Here is a 19,929-nt window from a genome sequence, read left to right as displayed (position 1 = left end):
CACCTCTCTGTCCAAACATCTTCCACGCCCCTTCCGTGCCCTCCTGGGGAAGCAGAGATTTACCACGAGCCAGTGGTGAGGGGCAGGCAGGCAGCAATGCTGCTCAGCCCACCAGCATGGCAAGGAGCTGGTTGGATTTTGTGCACTCTCTCCATGAAGCCAGCTTGCTCATGCCATGCTTGTTTATTGAGCATGTACTGTGCGCAAAGTGGTACCATCTCTCACCCTCGGAGGTGCCGGCCAGCCCTCACCAGCAGCCCTGTCCTTGGGAGAAACACAGACGGCTGCATCCTCCTCTATCCAAAATACAGGGAAATGGGGGTGTCTGTGCTTCCACCGTCTACCCCCCTTCCTCCAGCTCCACTTCCGCTGTGGGAAACCACAAAGGTGCCTGTCTGTCAAGGGCAAGTTCAGTCTACATGTTCCCGTTTGGGGCGGGGGGAGCAAAAAAGCCAAACCGCTCCCAGGAAGCACTTAGGGAAAGAGGAGCTTATTATAAATCAAGACAGAATCAACAGGAAAGGGCCTGCTGGGCTGAGAGGTGCCCGCTGACTCCCCGCCCCTGCCCGCAGGGTGGAGGAGACACAGTCCCTCTGTCCCCAGTCCTTTCACACTTGCTGTCAAGTGTAATTAGCAGCAAGCTTGCCATTGTTGAGTAGGATTTTTTTTAATCCCTTATTCAATTACTTGTTCATTACCCTCTAAAGGATCATTTTCCCACTGGTGTTTCTTCTCCCACTGTGTCCTTTCTTTTCCTGTCCTCCAGCTGTGAACATTTCTTCTCACTCCGTGACAGAGAGCAACCCCAAACCTGTTTCTGCCCTTAGCAGGGCTGGGTCAGCGCCCCAGGAGTCGCTGTGGCCGCTGTTTCCATGGGGTCTGGCTTGCCCGAGGGGGCGACCCGCTGGTCCTGGAACCCTGCACTTTGGCTGAGCGCTCCAATGCCTGGGTTTTATAGCATGTCAAAACCTCCAGTAAGGTGTCAAGACGAAGCAACTTTGAGCTCCATTTAGCTGTTCGCACCAGGATCAATTTTCTGAAATTATAGCATAATAACGGGGTTTTCAAGGCTTGTCAGTTCCAGGCAGAACAAAGGGGGTTATTGGATTTGAGCCCGGCTGCAAGGCGCTGTAGAGAGATGGTCCCAGCGTCAGTGGAATGACAGGTGTGGTTGAAACCCCTCCCGGGGTCTGCACGCCCGAGGCTCTGAATGCAGTTGGCAGGTCACCGGCTGAGTCACCCGAGCGGGGCAGAGACAGAGAGAGACTTAATCTCTGCTGGAATTCAAAGGCCAACAGCGGGTTCGTGAGCGGACACTTGTTCAGGGGATAAATAAGTAGAGTCAGTGAGATCATGAAGGGTCAGGGCCTTTGTGCAGGCTGGAGCTTCAGCTCCCCGTGGGCTGACAGGCAGGTTCACACCATTGCCTGGTCCCTGCAGCCTGAGGAGACCCATCCCTGCTCTCCACATGTGGAGAACGTGCAGTGTCAGGAGCCAGAGGTTGGTGAAGCTGTTCTCTGCTCTCGGGGACTGCACTTTAAGAAGGGCGCACCCTGCCTGCCCCGGCGCCCTCGTGGCTCAGGAGTGCCTGGTCCAGGTTCAGGAGTCGAGACCCCCTCTGGCCCACAAGGAGCTTGGGCCTCACAGGGGAAACAGGGCCGTTCTCTGGGCGGCTGCAGAAGCACTCGGCCTTGGCCAGAGCCTTCCCTCCATGGCCTCTGAGATTCCCACGGCAGCTTGAGCGGCCTTGATGTTCCAACAGAAGACAATGGGTAGGGGACTTCCCTGGTGGTCCAGTGGTTAAAACTGGGCTGCCACTGCAGGCGGTGTGGGTTCAATCCCTGGTGGGGGAACTAGATTCCACATGCCACAAGGCACAGCCAAAAAAAAGAAGAAATATCCTACAAAAAAAAAAAAAAAGACAGTGGGAGGGCAGAACCAGGAGCCTTTAATGACACGTCCAAGATCGTGCCATGCGTCAGTAGCCATGCTTCAGGGGAGGAAGGTCTCAGAAAGCGAGGCCAGCAGCCAGCAGAGGAGGCGCCCAGAAACAGGAATTAGGGTTAGACCTCGGAGTGAAGGCAGCTTGGACAGTTCAAGCAGGGCCCAGGGGAGATGGGATGGGATGCGGCCTGGGAGAAGAGCCGAACCAGAGACCAGGGGTAGCTGGAGCGTGGACTGACAGCTCACCTGCCAGGCAGAGAGGCGGATGGAAGGAAGGGCAGAGGGCGGGTCGGTCAGTGCGTGCAGGCGTGTGTGCACAGGCTGCAAGCTCTGGGTCAGCGTGGTGCCCGGAGTCTGTACTTCAGCAGGCCCCTGCCACGGGGGTTCTAATACAGCCCACAGCCTGAGAACCCCTGGAGGAAACGGACAGCTTGCCCCCACCCCTTGTAACCAGGCGGGTTTGTCTTTCTGGTCCATTTTCTCTGCAGCCCCAGCATATGGCAGGGAATTTAAACATATAAGCAGGATCTGTACCCGTCGTTCTGTGTTTTGTTTTTTAACTGAGGTGAAGTTCACATGATGTAAATTAACTGTCTTAAGTGCACTGTGCAGCAGCATTTAGCTCCCTCCCCACACCAAGCCATCCTCACCAGCACCCCCCCAGGTGGACACCCAGTGCCCATTGAGCAGTCTGTCCTCCTCCCCTTGCCCCCACCCCGACAGCCACCAGTCTGCTTTCTTCCTCTGTGACGGATGTGTCTTTTAAATAGTCTGGATGCTTTGTATATACAAGACCAACCCTGTGTCAGCATCTTAATGAAAGGTGGTGAGATCCTGCAGGTGAGCTGGGTCATAGGGCCGCTCCTCTGTCCAGCCCCCAGCACGTGGATGCCCACCCAAGGCCCCACAGTGGGCACTGTTATCAAGCCCATGGTACACATGCGGAAACTGAGGCCGGCGGGTGGGGGCGGTCCCAGGCCAAGCCCACACCTGCTTCTACCCAGGGTAGATCCAGGATCCGTCGCTCACCTGCCACCTCTGGGCTCCTCTACAAGAATGGGTTTTACCTAATGCTTCTCATTAAAACATGTTTGAAGGAAGAAACTCAGCCACCTGCTTGCACCCTGGCCTGGGTTCGCTCTTCACTGCTTGTCTTTTCTGTGGCACTGCCTTCTGGGCTTGGATTTAGGGAAGGGAACTTGTCTCCTCGGCCCCTTTGTATGTCTCCTGGGGTCGAGGGCCTCTCTTCTTATCTTTGGTATCTTTGACCACATTTGGCACATGGCTTGTGCTCATGTGGGTGGGAAGTCACGCCCCTCATCCCGGCCAATCTTGCGGGGAGACGTCCTAGACCCAGGTTTCTGCTGTGTATTAACCAATCGCCTGGCTCCTCGGGGGCTCAGTTTGCCCATCTGTGCAAAGAGCTCGCAGGCTGGATGCAAGGAGGCCCCCCAGCCCACCCAGCACCATAACAGACATCAAGTTACGTCTGTGTGATTTGGAGAATCATCATTGGTCCCCTCGAAAGGAAGGGATGGGAACTCAGCAGGACCCACAGGTATCCACACAGCTGCTGTAGTGAGAGAGGGATGCAGGGACACAGCTGCAAAGGAAGGGCTCTCCTTCCCACCTCTGCCCAGCCCAGCCCAGCCCAGTTCGGTTCAGTCACTCATGTGACTCTTCACTCAGTCACTCAGTCACTCTTCAGTCAAAGAGTCATGTCCCACTCTTTGAGATCCCATGGATTGCAGCACACCAGGCCTCCCCGTCCATCACCAACTCCCAAAGTTTACTCAAACTCATGTCCATTGAATCGGTGATGCCATCCAACTGTCTCATCCTCTGTCATCCCCTTCTCCTCGTGCCTTCAATCTTTCCCAACATCAGGGTCTTTTCACATGAGTCAGCTCTTCGCATCAGGTGGCCATAGCATTGGAGTTTCAGTTTCAGCATCAATCCTTCCAATGAATATTCCTCTAGGATGGATTGGTTGGATCTCCTTGCAGTCCAAGGGACTCTCAAGAGTCTTCTCCAACACCACAGTTCCAAAGCATCAATTCTTCGGCACTCAGCTTTCTTTATAGTCCAACTCTCACATCCGTACATGACTACTGGAAAAACCATAGCCTTGACTAGATGGACCTTTGTTGGCAAAGTAATGTGTCTGCTTTTTAATGTGCTGTCTAGGGTCATAACTTTTCTTCCAAGAAGCAAGCATCTTTTAATTTCCTGGCTGCAGTCACCACCTGCAGTGATTTTGGAGCCCAAAAAATAAAGTCTGTCACCGTTTCCACTGTTTCCCCATGTATTTGCCATTAAGTGATGGGACCTGATGCCATGATCTTAGTTTTCTGAATGTTGAGTTTTAAGCCAACTTTTTCACTCTCCTCTTTCACTTTCATCAAGAGGCTCTTTAGTGCTTCACTTTCTGCCATAAGGGTGGTGTCATCTGCATATCTGAAGTTATTGATATTTCTCCCTGCAATCTTGATTCCAGCTTGTGCTTCATCCAGCCCAGCGTTTTTCATGATGTACTCTGCATATAAGTTAAATAAGCAGGGTGACAATATACAGTCTTGACGTACGCCTTTTCCAATTTGGAACCAGTCTGTTGTTCCATGTACAGTTCTTACTGTTGCTTCCTGACCTGCATACAAATTTCTCAAGAGGCAGGTCAGGTGGTCTGATAATCCCATCTCTTTAAGAATTTTCCAGTTTTTTGTGATCCACACAGTCAAAGGCTTTGGCATAGTCAGTAAAGCAGAAGTAGATGTTTTTCTGGAACTCTCTTGCTTTTTCAATGATCCAATGGATGTTGGCAATTTAATCTCTGGTTCCTCTGCCTTTTCTAAATCCAGCTTGAACACCTGGAAGTTCGTGGTTCATGTACTGTTAAAGTCTGGCTTGAAGAATTTTGAGTATTACTTTACTAGCGTGTGAGATGAGTGCAATTGTGCAGTAGTTTGAGCATTCTTTGGTATTGCCTTTCTTTGGGATTGGAATGAAAACTGACCTTTTCCAGTCCTGTGGCCACTGCTGAACTTTTCAAATTTGCTGGCATATTGAGTGTAGCACTTTCACAGCATCATCTTTTAGGATTTGAAATAGCTCAACTGGAATTCCATCACCTCCACTAGCTTTGTTCATAGTGATGCTTCCTAAGGCCTACTTGACTTCACATTCCAGGATATCTGGCTCTACGTGAGTGATCACACCATCATGATTATCTAGGTCGTGAAGATCTTTTTTATATTGTTCTTCTGTGTATTCTTGCCACCTCTTCTTAATATCTTCTGCTTCTGTTAGGTTCATACCATTTCTGTCCTTAATTGAGCCCATCTTTGCATGAAATGTTCCCTTGGTATCTGTAATTTTCTTGAAGAGACTCTAGTCTTTCCCATTCTGTTGTTTTCCTCTATTTCTTTGCATTGATCACTGAGGAAGGCTTTCTTATCTCTCCTTGCTATTCTTTGGAACTCTGCATTCAAATGGGTATATCTTTCCTTTTCTCCTTTGCCTTTTGCTTCTCTTCTTTTCATAGCTATTTGTAAGGCCTCTTCAGACAGCCATTTTGCCTTTTTGCATTTCTTTTTCTTGGAGATGGTCTTGATCTCTGCCTCCTGTACAATGTCACGAACCTCCGTCCATAGTTCTTCAGGCACTCTGTCTATCAGATCTAACCCAGTAGCAGGTGGTTTTTCACACTGCTCACCATGCCTGATTCTGAACTGAGATCTCGGGACTGCCGCCAGCTTGGTGTGAGCCTTCCCCTTGCCCATGCTGCTGGCCAAGCCTGAACATCACACCCCCGCCCCTTTGTTCCAAAGCACAAGTGTGACAAACTCAGCACCACGGAGCCCGCCAAGGCAATAGGGCATGGTGCGGTCTGTTGCCCAGAGGAGAAGGCATGCCCAAACCTTGGCTAAGGAGACTTCAGACTTTTAAAGGAGAAACGGGAAGCTCATGATTAATATAAAATGTCTGCATTTCTTAAACATAGCTGAGGCCAACAAGCCTTGTCCATGCACCATCTCCTTGGCCACCAGGTTGTGACCACAGGTCCAGCCTTGGTCCTGCTCAAACTACAAATACTCCTGGGAGAGAGCCTTTGTATCTATCTTAAGACATTTAACAGTAACATTCTAGCAAGAATGCCTGGGTTTCGTACCAGCTGCCTAACTGTAGGACCTTGGGCAAATTACTTACCCTGTCTGTGCCTTCATCTCTTCATCCATAAAGTGGCAATACAACTTTTGATGTACCATCAGACTTACTACAACTATAATTGTTACTCCTTTAAAGAACATTAAATATCTATGCAGAAGGTCAGTCAATATCATGGTTAAGTGTAGACTCTGGTGTCAAGTAGAAGTCAGTTCAAATCCCACTCCTGCTATTATCCTGCAGTCGACTGTGGGCAGAGCATACAATCCTCTGAGCCTCTGTCCTCACGTGTAAAGGTATGAGTGGAAATCATTCTCTAGTGCATCACATTGTTTTGAGGGTTCTTGATGTTAGTAAGTCACTAGCATGGAGCATGGTGTAGGCTGAGTCCTCATTAAAAGGTAGGGGTTACCACACTGCAGGCTGGTGAGTGGAAGGAGTGGAGGTCTAGGAGGCAGAGGTGTGGGTCAGTGAGCCTGGGAACGGGGAGGCATGCGGGAGGGTGGGGACAAGGGATGTAACCGGGCCAGCTCCCCGCTGAGCAGAGAGCCAGCCCTCCTCCCCAACTCAGCCATGTGCAGGCAGAAGCCAGAGAGACACAGCTGTCAAAACACAGTGAAGGAGAGGCAGGCCTTCCAGAACCGGTGGGGGTTTGGGAATGGGCCCCTACTAGGGCCCTCCGCCACAGTGAGCCAAGGGCACACCGAGAGGCGCGAGGAAACATCCTCACACCTTCCTTCTCAGGAGGCTGCTGACGGGCCTGCCCCACCGGCCACATGCTTCCTCCTGGAGTCCCTGCCACCCTGATGCCTCTGCTGAGAGTGCACTTGTGTCTCAGGGAACTACATTTCCCAGGCTCCTTTGCTGTCCCGTTTCCTGGAAGGCTGTCGGCCAATGAGAGGCCCCGATGGGGATCCAAAGGCATGAGGAAGGGAGAAACCAGGGTATTTCTCCTTCTCTCTCTGTGCTTCCAGGAACATCTTTGGCAGACGCTTTGCCTTCCCTGCGTGGCTCTAACTCCCACTGGAAAGCCCCTCCCTCCGTGATCCTAGCTTCCTCTGGGCAGCCCCAGTGTCTGGCCCTGGTAACACCAGCTCCCATTGTCCCACCGCTCCTAAACTGGCAGCAGCTTCCTGCAGTTGCTAACCTCTGGGTGGTCTCACCATCCCCTGCTTGTTGTCTCAGCTCTTCCACTGTCTATGTGGCCAAGTCCCAGGATGAAATTACCCCACTCCAAAAGACCTAAGAGGTTCCTGTCTCCTGGCTGGACCTGGCTGGGGTGGTAGCTGATACTTGAGTGGACCCATTATGTGCAGATACGTGCAAAACTGTTCTCGCCTCACCTTAATGGGTGGGCATGTTCTCTGAACCAGGAAATGAGTCAGATTCAGGCCCATTTTTTGCCAGGTCCAAAGCCTACATTCTTTCCTAGTGAAGAATGACACCGGGGAATTTGCACTGAAGTTCTCGCTACATTTCTGTCTTGACACCACCATTCATTATACAGGTCATTTAATTCCTCTGAGCTTCAGTTTCCTCATCTGTAAAAGGCAGGACATTATAGCACCTCCCTCCAAAGATCACTGTGAGATGTAAATGAGATTAATGCCAAGACAGTTGGATGGCATCATCGACTCATTAGATGTGAATTTGAGCAAACTCTGGGAGATGGTGAAGGACAGGGAAGCCTGGCATGCTGCAGTCCCTGGGGTCGCAAAGAGTCAGACCCGACTGAGTGACTAAACCGAACTGACCTGAACACTTCACGTGTCAGCTCTTTGAACAGTGCCTACCACAGGACAGCTCAAGGATCCAGAGCTCCGGGTACCTTTCTGGTCCCTTGTGTCATTCCTCCAACCCCAGACTCTGCTGACTTTCCTGTGCTGGATGGAAGCATTAATGATGAATGATTCAGTCAGTGCTGTCCCCATTTGCAAGTGTGAGCTCTTAAAAGCCCTTTATGCACTCAATGAGCTCCCTCAAAGCACTTGTTTGTGCCAGACACTGGGCTTTCCAGGGAAGACCCAGAGGACGAGACCCCATCCCCGCCCCCACACCCCAGAGAGGCCACAGGACATGGGACAGGGATTATGATGGAAGGTAGCACGGGCCCCATGAGCATGAGAGGTTCCGGGAGGAGCTGGTTTTTCCCTGACACTGAGGGGATTGATGGGAGCCTTCCTGGAGGAGGTGGCATTTGAACTGTGCTTCCTCTGTTGGGGATACGAAGCAGGACGTAGCACCTCGGAACACAGTTCAGCAGGCGGAACACCTGTCAGGGTTTGAAGCTTGAGTAAGTGGCCTTGGCTCACCCTTCACTCTTTCTGATCTCAGGACCCCCTCCTGTGACTTGGGGTCCCCAAGATCGATGGAGCGGAATGGTTAACACAAGTTCTGGGACCCTTACCGGCTGGCTGAGTAACCTTGCCCGGGACTCAGGGGCCCTGTACCTCCATTTTTTTCATCTGTAAAATGAGCGATAGACCATCCCTGCCTTTCAGAGTCAGTGGGAGAACTGAACAGTTTAATATTGGTCCAGGACTTGTTGCCGTCACTCTATAAATGGTGCAGGAGAGGAGAATGCTTTCATGTCACCTGGTGTCATGGGGCTTCTGAGCCCCTAACCACCTGGTTCTCTCTGACCTCAGCCGCCACCTTCATGGAGCACTGGAAGCGGAAACAGATGCGGCTCAATTACCGCTGGGACCTCACAGGCTTTGAGGAGGAGGAGGTGAGTGGGCTTAGCAGCTGCGCCCCCTGTGTCCTCTCCCATCCCCACCCCGTTCCTTTTTGGGGGGACTCACTAGGTCGTAAAGTCCAGGCGAGGCTGCTCCCTGCCTGTTTCTCAGTTCGTGTCCCCGATGTCTCAATCCCCCGCGGTTGCCAGGGTGACTGCTCAGTGTCCGCTCTAGTGTTTTAAATCTCCGTGCTCACACGGACACACCACCCAGAAATGTGGTCAGGGACGCAGGCCAAGGCTCACCACGCTGATCCCATTCAGTCTGGAGGCTGCACCACAGGTCTGGGGAGGGGATGGCCACCACCCACGAGGTCGAGTCCCCAGAGGTGGCCGTGAGCCTTCACCCTGGTGCCAAACCTGCGACCCCCGGAGCCAGCTGTCAGCCTGCAGTCAGGCTTGGCCGAGATGTGGGGCTGACCCTTCACTAACAAAGGGAAGCCATGTGCCGGCATCTTTGTACGCCAGAAGAGGGCCATTCTGAGTTGAACAGCCACTGAGATGGTGGGTGAACCCGCTTCCCTGGGGTTGCTCAGGAGATGCTATGCTGCTGCCCCATCCTGAACTGCCAGCTCCAGCAGAATCCCTGTGGGATGAGGGGGAATGAAAAGGAACAAGATCCCCCGAACAGGAGAGCCGTTAGGTTTGGCCATGCTGACCGCAGCTTTGTATTACGGAGTCTCTCGCTCAGCTCTTTTAAAGAGAAACCACTCATGCATTTTCATTGTAATGTGAAAGCCTCTTTCATCATCCTTTTAAATATCCCTATTATTATATTATATATTAAAATATCCCTATTATATGTTAGGCCTCCCTGGTGGCTCAGATGGTAGAGAGTCTGCAGTGTGGGAGACCCCGGTTCGATTCCTGGGCCGGGAAGATCCCCTGTAGAAGGAAATGTCAACTCACTCCAGTATCCTTGCCAGGAAAATCCCATGGACGAAGGAGCCTAGCAGGCTACAGTCCATGGAGTTGCAAAGAGTTGGACACGACTGAGTGACTTCACTCATTATTATATGTCCCTACACACGTGCTACCTCCAGGACTGAGTTGGTGGATCACTCTTCAGTCAAATGTGTAGCTGTGTGGATTCTGAGCTGACTGTACTGTCAACAGACAAGGGCACTAGTTTGCTGGAAGAGGCACCAGCTGCGTGGTGCCAAGACGACCTCCAGGACCAGGTTGTCCTGTTTCAGCATTGCCCTTGCTGTGTGACCTGGGGCAAGTTGCTCAACCTCTCTGTGCCTCATGTCCTCACCTCTCAAATAGGGGTGGAAGAGTGGAGTTTGAGGGGGTCTCGGTAGGTCAGCAAGTACAAAGCACTTTGAGCAGGGTCCAGCAACTGTGAGTGCCCCCAACTGGTCTCCCGCCTCCAGGTTCAACCTCTTCCTGCAGCGGGTCTCATCGTCCTGTTTCACAAATGGCAGGACCAAGGCTGATGCAACCAGAGAGACACGTGTCTCCTTAGGTGCAGAGAGAGGCATGGGACGGGTGCTCCATCCCCCATGGTGGGCCCCGGGTCAGCAGTCTGCCGGAACAGATTTAATAGATTCAAATAGGGTTCATGTCATCTTACTAATTTGAAATAGATTGAGAATGTCCTTTTCATGATGTCCTAGGGGTTGGGACAGTTCAACCTGTTGGGAACCTGTCCCGTGAAGTCTTCACCCTGATGGCTCAGGCACTAGGTAGTTGGGGGAGTGATCGGAGCACCGCCCTGGGAGGCCTGAATGAGACCCCCAAGAGTGAGCCCCCATGCTGGGTAGGGCCTCTTCTGGGGCTGGTCACCTAAGTCAGAGGGCTAGCCCCTCCATGACGTGAACCCCAGGTGTCGGCTCTCAGAGCAGAAGGAAGCCTGTGCCCAGCCGTCTGGCCTGAGTCTCCTCCCCTGAGCCTAAGACAGTTCAGCCCAGCACCCGATCAGGAATTGCCTAGAACACTCCACCTGCAGAAACAGCAACACACTCAGTCACCCTAGGGTAGCATCAGCCTTTGGCAAGCCCTCCTTGTCTACCCGTGTCCATCTGCCTTCACCCCACTTTTTTAAGAATATCACCTCTAAAAGGACTTTTTTCTTTAAAAAAACAAACAAAAAAACAAACAAACACAAGTAATGAAATCTTTTTGTTTTTGTTTTACATTTCTGGTTCCCGGAAGGAGGCTGTCAAGGTTTGAAATTTTTTGTCACTCGTCTGTCTCCTGGGAGAGGGACCTTCTGGCACACCTGCTCTGTCTGTTTCTGCTGAGCGGTTCCCCACACCTCTTCCACGGCGGGCAGGGGTCTCTGCTTCCTCCCCCACCTCCGGGCCTCTCTTAACCCCTGTTCTTCTGTTCCAGTGCCCTTCGCTGACCTGCTCTGGGCTCCCCTGAGGCCCGGCCCCTCTGGTCTGCCCGCGCTTGCTGACACTTAACCGCCGTCTCTTCCGACTCCACGGCTCCTGATGGGATATCCCCAGGGGCCAGTTCATGGCTGGTTGTTCAGAGTGGGCTGCAGGACAGGCTGCAACCCGGCGCAGACTGACCCGCCTCCACGACCACGGAGCCTGACTCAGTGGCCTTCCCAGTGGGCTGGGCTTCCCAACAAGGGGGAGCATCCCAGATGAACCTCATGCAGGGAGCTCTGAGTGGGAAATGGTGCAAACAGCCAGCTAGGAACTGGCCCCAACGGGTACCCTGAGGGAGCGCCGGGGTGAATTTGCCACACGTGCTCCTATTAAGGGTCTCAGACTCACAGTTGACGAGACTCCTCACTGACTTGGTTTCTTTCACAGGACCATCCCAGAGCCGAATATGAAGCCCGAGTTCTGGAGAAGTCTCTTAGGAAAGAATCCAAAAACAAAGAGGTACTGTGGCCACTGCCAGTTGGCTTTCCCAGCTTTCCCAGCAGTCAAACATTGCATGTCCATCAACATCACAGGCCCGGGGTCAGCACATGCTGTGCAGATGGAGGGGGCGGCCCCCAGACAGGGGCAGAGAGTAAATGTTCTCGACCCTCCAGACCTCCGTCACAGCGCCTTTGTCATTGTAGGATGAAAACAACCACAGACAACAGGTGAACAAATGTGTCTGGCCATGTTCCAATAAAATTTTATTTATAAAAAACAAGCAGGGTTTCGGGGGAGATTTGTCACACCCTGCCAGAGGTCAACCTCCCCCTTCTGTCCTGAGGGTGATCTCAAACTTCAGCCAACACCTCAACATCAAGAAAACCAAATGGTTTTGTAGCTTTTCTTGCTCTGGGTGGTCATGTCCAACCTTCATGCTCTGCATTGAATAATGAATGGAAGGGTTTGCCCCAACAGGGCCCCTGAGTGGATGGCCAGTCCCTTGCCTCACGCATAGAGGATAAGAATGAGAAAGAAAAGTGTTTTTGTGATCCTCTTGTGGCTGCCACCTTTTCTTAATATGTAATAAATGCCTTCGTTTCTCCCCATAACCTCTCATTTAAATCAGCAGTCATGTTCTCACAAACCTCTAAGGATGCTCGGTTATTTTTTTTTTTTCGGTTATTTTTTTATCAGAGGGTTTTTTTTAATATGACATGGGGCAAGAGCCCCCAGGCCCTTGTCAACCTCTCTCTGAGGCTGGAAGGTCAGTCCTTGCAGGGATGGGAACAAGGGCAGAGTGGTCTTTCCAGATCCTAGTGTTCCTTGGCCTCTGGGAGCGACCTTTGTCTTTTCTTGTCATTGTGTTCCGTGGACAGAGTTTGCTGGTACAGTGTGGCCAGGGGTCCCAGTTACCACAATCCCCCCATTAGAGGGTGGGCAAAGTGGGTGCAGCAGAACTCCTTCTCAGACCCCAGTTCCCACAGCACAGAGAGAGCCCAGGTCAGTCCCCCCGCCAGCCAGAAAGTGGGCGCACGACCTGGAACTCAGAATCCAAACAGGACCGGGGGTGCAGAGGAAATAACCACAAAAGCGTGAGCCTTCGCCACGATGAGGAGACGGTCCTTTCATTTAGCCCATCGGAACATCTGTCTGCCGCGTGCCCATTGTCTTTGGAGCAGCCGCCCTGTGCCTTTGACCCCACGGCTCCATCAGCGCCCTCTCCCCAGGCTGCATCTCCCCTCCTAAAGGGAAAGGCATGGGTGCTGCTGCTCTGAAGCCCCCAGGCCCCCTGCTGAGGGCCACCATGCCCCACCTGCGGTGTGCCATCCACCCCCAGACAGCCCACCCCACAGTTCTACGGTGGCCCCTCCTGGTGTGAGTGAGGATGGGATTGCACCCCTTCCTAGGGGAAAAGGGGCTTAGTAGCCCGCATCACGTCCACTGAAGTCAGGGGCTCCCCCAAACCCGAGCTCTGCGCCGTGCCAGGAGCACCCCCCAGATTCCCCGTCACCTGGCTCCTTGGCTTTGACCCAAGCCCTTTGACCACAAGAGCAGCGAAGGTTGGGGTTCATTTTCACCAGCCTCCAATGGTGACCTCAGGCCTTGAAGGCCTCCAGGGGGCCACACCCTTGATTTTTTTCCACCCTTTCACTGTCTCCCACCTTTATGGTTTTAATTTTTTCCCCTGGCTATGGCACCAAATTCGTTTGGGGGAAAATAAGAGATTCCTGCCTTTCATGGGTGTTAGGCTGCGGAGTGTGGCTCCCTGCATATTGGTGTCAAATGCACAGGGTAACCCACGTCTGCATAAGACGCACCGTGAACTACGGCCACCATCTGGCGAGGGGGCCCCGCGGAACCTGCCAAGTTTCCAGGCTGTTTCCGTTATCTCGTTGCAGCCTCTCTTTTAGAATGGGCTTCCCAGGTGGCACCAGTGGTAGAGAACCCACCTGCCAAAGCAGGAGAGGCGGGTTCGATCCCTGGGTTGGGAAAATCCCTTGGAGGAGGGCATGGCAACCCTACTCCAATGTTCTTGCCTGGAGAAGCCCTTGGACGGAAGAGCCTGGCGGGCTACAGTCCATAGGGTCACAGAGTGGGTCACGACTGAAGCAACTTAGCACGCACACGCTCTTTTAGAATGTGGGTCTCTGCCGTCTCCGATGGGTTTAAGACGCCCAGAGCCTGAATCGGTCCCAGCAGCCGGCACAGCCAGGGAGGTGCTGGCTTCCCCAGGGGGCGACGGGGGCCTGGGCCTCGGTCTCACCCCACGGTGCTCTCTTGTTCCCTCCACCCGCCCCAGAAGCGCCGGCACCTTCCGGAGGAGCCAACAAACAAATGGAGGCAGAGGGTTAAGACCGCCATGGCGGGGGTGAAATTGGTACATGTCGTGTCATCGGGCGTCGCGCGTCTTAAGTGTGTGCAGATGAACCCAAGTTCATTGTGTTTCCTCAGCCGACTCTTGACTGCTGTATTATCATGTTAACATCCACATCCACGCTCTTTTGCCTTCCTCCGCACCCTCAGGCTGTGACGTGTGTCGAGGTGTCTCTGCATGGCCACCGTGGGGTCGTGGGCGGGAGCTCTGCTGTCTCTGGGGCTTGTGAATCGTGCCTGCCACAGCTGCCTGCCAGCAGTCCCTGGTCTCATTAACATGCATGCCACCCTCCCTGGAATGCGTGGCCTCGGGGGTCAGGCCTGCCAGCATTCTTTGACCTCATCCATGCATTTTTTTTTTTTTTGGCGTTAAAGATCCACCCCATTCTAGAAACATCCCAGGTTAGTGACAAGCATCTACTTCAGTCCCTCCAGACCCCGCAGTCCCCGTGCCAGAGCCTCTGGGGCCGTGTGTCCCCACCGACCGCCGTTGCTACGCGGCGGGCAGCGTCTGAACTCGGAGTGCTGGTGGCTTGTCTCAACTTGCTCTGCAAAGGAAAATAACTATTATGGTCTGGGTGGTGGAGGAAAAAAACAGCTTAGATCTTCTCGCCGTGCAGATGAGACTTTCAGCCAGGAGACGGAGGCCAGGCTTCTCCCGGATGGGGGGGTCTGAGCGTCTCATTTAGAAAAGCCTCTGGCGCCATCACACCTCATAACAGAGAAGACTCACATTTGTAGACAACTATTACTTCTGTCATTTCATAGCATCCTTTCATCAGGGATAAAGCCTGGATGTTTGCTTTCATTCATCACCTGCAGGGTTTTTGTTTTTTTCCAACCGTGTTTCTGTGGTCCACGTTGTTCACCCCCCCACACACACATGTGCGTGTGCACACACACACACACACCCCACACTTGTCCACCAGGATGGTCCCCACTGCTGACCCAGCCCTGTTTCGTTTTGTAGACGGACAAGGTGAAGCTGACCTGGAGAGACCGGTTCCCTGCCTACTTCACCAATTTGGTCTCTATCATCTTCATGGTGAGTCCCGGGAGGCCGAGGGGGGCAGTGTACCACGGCACGCAGCGTTTACCTGGATGGGGTCAGCCGTCCACATGGCAGTCATCCTCATCCCAAGCCAGGCATGGGTGGGGGGATTCCACCAGTGTCCTCAAATGGGAAGGGGCTGGAGTTCTGTCGTGACCCCGGGGGGCTCCCTACACCCAGGGGGATCGTCCCTGACGCATCTTTCATTCTGACAGTGCATGTAAGTAACTTGTCATTCACACCCAGGAGTTCACAGGTATTATTTAAGACAAAACGGAGGGGTTTTAAAGACAGCCACGAAATGAATAACAGAGACAGGACAGCAGTCAGGACGGGTCTGTGATGCCGGATTCATCCGGACCCTGTGGGTTTGAATAAATCAGCGACACCATGGCTGGCTCTCTCTGGAGGTTTTAACGCCCAGATGATCGGGCCGCGTCCCTGGAAGGCCTCAGCCCATGCTCCCCAACAGGTCAGTGCCAGCTGTGGTCACTGTGGAAATGACCATCCCCTCATCCAGCCCCGGAGCTTTAGGTTAGGGTCTCAGCCCCCGACGCTATGGGGGGCCCTCGTGGCTGCTGTAGACCGAGGGCTGAGCTGTGCCCAGTGGCCTGAGGGGCTCACACCTGCCTGTCCCCCAACCTGCTGGTGAGGACACAGAGGCCGGAGGTCTCACCCTCTCCGCAGGCCGTATGTCAGGCTGGCTGTCCACCCTGAGACCCTCGCTATTCTATGTGGACTTGGAGACGTGCAGATGGGCTTGTTTTTCCACTGGGGGCTGGTGGGGGTGGCAGTTGAGGCCCTCTAAGCTGAGCAGTTAAAAGCAGAGTGAAGACTCCGTTTCCTCTCACGATCTTGCACATGGTTAAGAAGGACATCACTGATACAAAGCAATCTATAGTGGGGACCCCCAAGACCATGGAGCCACTGCGGGGAGGGCTCCTGTGTCTGTAGATGATTCCGGTGGCAGTGGGCCCAGCCCTGGAGCACTTGTCCCAGACACACATGAGTGGTGACGAGAGGTAACCTGGGATGATGTGGCCCCTGCCCACAGCTCACCAGCAGGGGATGGGGTACGGGAAACGGGACTCGGGCACCAAGGTTCAGCCCCTCCTGGCAGAGAAGAATCGGTGTTACCACAGAAGGTCCAGCACGGGGATGGAGACGGTGGGACGCTGTGGGCCCTTCTGCACCACGGCAAGTTTGGACAGGAGCCCTCAGGTTACATGTCACTTCTGTGAATCATCTTCAGGGAGCTTTGAGTTTCTCACATAGTAAGAATCAAGGTGTAGGCAGTGGAAGGCTGGTCCAGCACTTCCATGATGCCAGCAGGCACTGACCTCTCTGATCTGTGCCTATGTCCTCTTGGTCACGACATGGCTGCTCCACCTCCAACATCACCTCCACTCTCCAGGCTAGAGAAAGGGGAAGGAGATGGATGCCAGTGGAGGCAGCCCCTCTTTGAAAGTGTTTTCCCACAGGGCCTGCTCACACCTCTGCTCACATTGCGCTGGCCAGCCCTGTCTGCACAGAGATTGGGAAATGGGCACATTGTCACTCCCAGCAAAGGCGGGATAGTGGGGAGGGAACCAGCAGACCTTGAGGGACTGGTATCCCCACCACAGGTGAATCAGTCTTGTCCTGAACACAGGAGCTTCATTCTCTGAACAAATATCAGTTGAGCACCTACCAGATGCCCCCATGCTCCTGGTCCTGAAGGTGCCCATGTGTCCAAACCCCGGCCCTTGAGGCCTCTTCCTTCCAGGAGGGGACACAGCTATAGGGTGGTCATGGGGGTGCACCAGCAGGAAAGCGGGCACCTTGCTGAGTCTCCTCGCAGGCCCAGTGCCCCGCCTACCCCTCCGCACGGTGCAGGAGGGGCGTCTCCAAGCCCAGGGCGACGCCTTCCCCTAGGGTGTGGGGCCTCTTGGCAGGGGCATGGGGGTTTCCCAGGAAAGCCCTCATTCTGGGAGCTGGCAGGAGTGGTACCCACACCTCACCACAGGGCAGCCCATTCTTTGGGGTGTGGACATTCCCCAGGCGGGTGTGGTCACCATTCAGCCGCCCACAGGTGTGGGCAGCAGCGGAGTCACCAGGCAGAAATTTAAAATAGGAGCTTCCTGAGATCCCCATTGCTGCAGCCTCCCTCTGGGGTGAAGCAGGCAGAGCCCTGCCAAGCTGCATCCTGGAGGCACACAGCGCGGCCCCGGTTTTCCAGGGCCATCCTGGGAGCCGCGAGGGGCCATCTCGGCAAGGGCAGGTCCCCTGCACACCCTCCATGGAAGTGAGACTCAGGGACCGGGGCCCGCAGAGGGCACGGCGCAGTCAGGCTCAGGGGATGGCCCTGCACAGCCGCCCTCCACCCTCAGGGCTGCCTCAGGACCAGAATCCACAGGCGTCCTCACCCTTAGGGCAGGACAGAGTGAGGACAGGGTCTTCCCGGGTGAGTCAGGGCTTTTGAAGGTAAGGAAGAGGAGCCCAGGCAGGCAGACAGACAGCTCCACGCTGAACAGACTCATCATCCTAGCCAACGCCCACCCTTGTCTCTCAAGCAGCTGCCAGGCTCCAAGTTTTAGGGAACATTCTGGTGCAACGGTGGGTTTGTCAAGATGGGGGATGAGCTGGAGGGTTGTGGGGGTCTCCTGGGGAGATCAGGAGAAGGGAGCCCATCCATCTGTCCCAGGCAGTCCTGCAGCACTGCTGGGGGGGACCAGACCACCCCATGCCCCACCTGCCTCCCACAACAGCATCGAGAATGTCACTGCTCCCACTCAGGGTCACCCAGGCTGGGGGCGAAGCCCACCCAAATAGTCAGCCTGCGAGCACACAAGCCAGTTACTGGGGTTGCAGCCACCCTGTGTCCTGCTGGGGACAGTGGGCAAGGCAGTCAAGGTTCTCACCGCAGGCCCCCACAGAGCCGTGCACTCCAGGCTTGGTGGGCCCACCAGGAAAGCCCCAGCTCGTGTGCTGGGTGACCTAGCCTGGTTACCCAACCTCTCTGAACACCAGTCTCCTCTTCTGTAAAAGAGAATCTGGCCCCTCACAAGTCTGTGACGCCAACACCCGTCAAGCCCCTGGCCTCTGGTGGGTGACACGAAACGCCTGTCATTGTTTGAAGCTGAAGTGCTCCCAGGTCAGGGAGAGCAGGGCCCAGGGAGTCAGAGGGTGTGGTCCAATGAAACCAGGGGATCCCGCCGACAGTGTCCCCTCCTCCCTCCGCAGATCGCCGTGACCTTCGCCATCGTCCTCGGCGTCATCATCTACAGAATCTCCACGGCCGCTGCCTTAGCCATGAACTCCTCCCCGTCTGTGCGGTCCAACATCCGGGTCACGGTCACAGCCACTGCGGTCATCATCAACCTGGTGGTCATCATCCTCCTGGACGAGGTGTACGGCTGCATAGCCAGATGGCTCACCAAGATAGGTGAGCGCCCCGGCCGGGCCCTGGAGCCAGGCGGCCGCACGTCGCCTGCCCTGGGGCCCTGGGCTGGTCCCTCAGCCCCTCTGACGGCCCGGTGAAGTGACCCGCCTGGACCGGGGCCATGGCTCAGCAGCTTGCATCTCACTCCCTCTAGAGGTTCCAAAGACGGAGAAGAGCTTTGAGGAGAGGCTGATCTTCAAGGCTTTCCTGCTCAAGTTCGTCAACTCCTACACCCCCATCTTCTACGTGGCTTTCTTCAAAGGCCGGTAGGTGCTGCTTCGGTGACTCAGACGCACCGCCTCCCCGTCCAATAGAAGGTTCACCCGCCCCCCCACCCCTGTCTCCCCGCAGGCAGGATGCACCCAGGCCCAAGGCGGAGCAGTCAGTGAGCTCCTGCTGCTGCTGGGGTCAGGCAGAGGCCTGGCTCCTGCGGGACCCCCAGGGGGCAGGGACCCTGGGGAGGAGGGACCTCAGGTGCTGGGGACTCCAGACAGCAGGGGCTCCAGGGAGCCAGTTCCAGGGGCTCCCCACTGGGGAGGTAAGGGCTGCCAGAGAAGGTATGAAAGGGCAGCTGCTGGTGTTCTGGGCCAGTGGTGGAGTGAACCCCACCCCCTGACCCTCTGGAGATGTCCTGGGTTTCTAGGGGCCTGTGGCCCACCCACCACAACTCCCCACCACCCCCACGCCTGCCCTAGCCAGGGCCTGGCTGGTCAGATCCCAGAACCCCTCCCAGAGGCTCCGTCCTCAGCATCATGAGATTTACAAATGCCGCAGCCACCCGCCCCTCCCAGGGTCCCAGAGCTGGGCCAAGGTGCCCAGACCCCCCTGAGAGCACCCATAGCAATGGAGCAGGCTCTCAGACGACCCCCAGCCGCACACCCCACAAAAAACTGAGAGGCGGCCTCAGGGGCCACCCCCACCCCAGCCTGTCTGCGGTCCCCAGCATCGCTCCGTGACCCTGCTGTGGTGGGCATGGCACCGTCTGTGCTCAGATCCCTTTGCCTTCTCCCCTCCTGGGCTCCCTTCCCTCCATCTGCCCTTCGGCCTCTTGGTTTTCTGTTGAAGCCACGTCTTCTTACCCACCTGCGGGCTTAGGAATCACATGAACATTTGACCCAAAGACAGCCACTGTGGTCGGTTCTTAGATGAAGCTGGCAGGGGGAAAGCCTATGGACTCTAGCGCCCTGACTTGGGGACCCACGACACAACCCAGCTCCCACCTTTGGGGTCTCCCAGAGCCTGCTCGCCCCACTCTAACTGACCCCCACGATTGCAGGTTTGTTGGACGCCCGGGCGACTATGTGTACATTTTCCGATCTTTCCGGATGGAGGAGGTAGGTCCCACTCTGCTTCCCCACCTCGGTTCACACAGCACACCTCAGTTCTCAGCCCACAAGGCCCCTGCTCTCTT

At 54.8% G+C, this 19,929-nt stretch overlaps 1 protein-coding gene across 9 annotated transcripts in view; it reads left to right on the top strand.

Annotated features, from left to right (window-relative positions):
- Positions 1 to 19,929, top strand: part of ANO1 (anoctamin 1) — a 170,107-nt gene that overhangs the window by 127,578 nt on the left and 22,600 nt on the right. For 5 of the 9 annotated variants that reach the window (XM_043924285.1, XM_043924300.1, XM_043924330.1 and 2 more), the window contains 8 exons: positions 8,757 to 8,839; positions 11,003 to 11,014; positions 11,617 to 11,688; positions 13,973 to 14,050; positions 15,017 to 15,091; positions 18,320 to 18,521; positions 18,673 to 18,784; positions 19,795 to 19,852. In XM_043924285.1, the coding sequence (XP_043780220.1) occupies positions 8,757 to 8,839; positions 11,003 to 11,014; positions 11,617 to 11,688; positions 13,973 to 14,050; positions 15,017 to 15,091; positions 18,320 to 18,521; positions 18,673 to 18,784; positions 19,795 to 19,852 (692 nt within the window). The remainder of the gene's footprint in view (positions 1 to 8,756; positions 8,840 to 11,002; positions 11,015 to 11,616; positions 11,689 to 13,972; positions 14,051 to 15,016; positions 15,092 to 18,319; positions 18,522 to 18,672; positions 18,785 to 19,794; positions 19,853 to 19,929) is intronic. The other 4 variants (XM_043924308.1, XM_043924312.1, XM_043924343.1 and 1 more) reach the window with 2 other exon arrangements.

Source organism: Cervus elaphus, chromosome 2, assembly GCF_910594005.1.
Source record: "Cervus elaphus chromosome 2, mCerEla1.1, whole genome shotgun sequence".
Taxonomy (NCBI): domain Eukaryota; kingdom Metazoa; phylum Chordata; class Mammalia; order Artiodactyla; family Cervidae; genus Cervus; species Cervus elaphus.
Note: the sequence above shows the minus strand (reverse complement) of the source record. Positions and strands in the feature narration are given on the sequence as shown.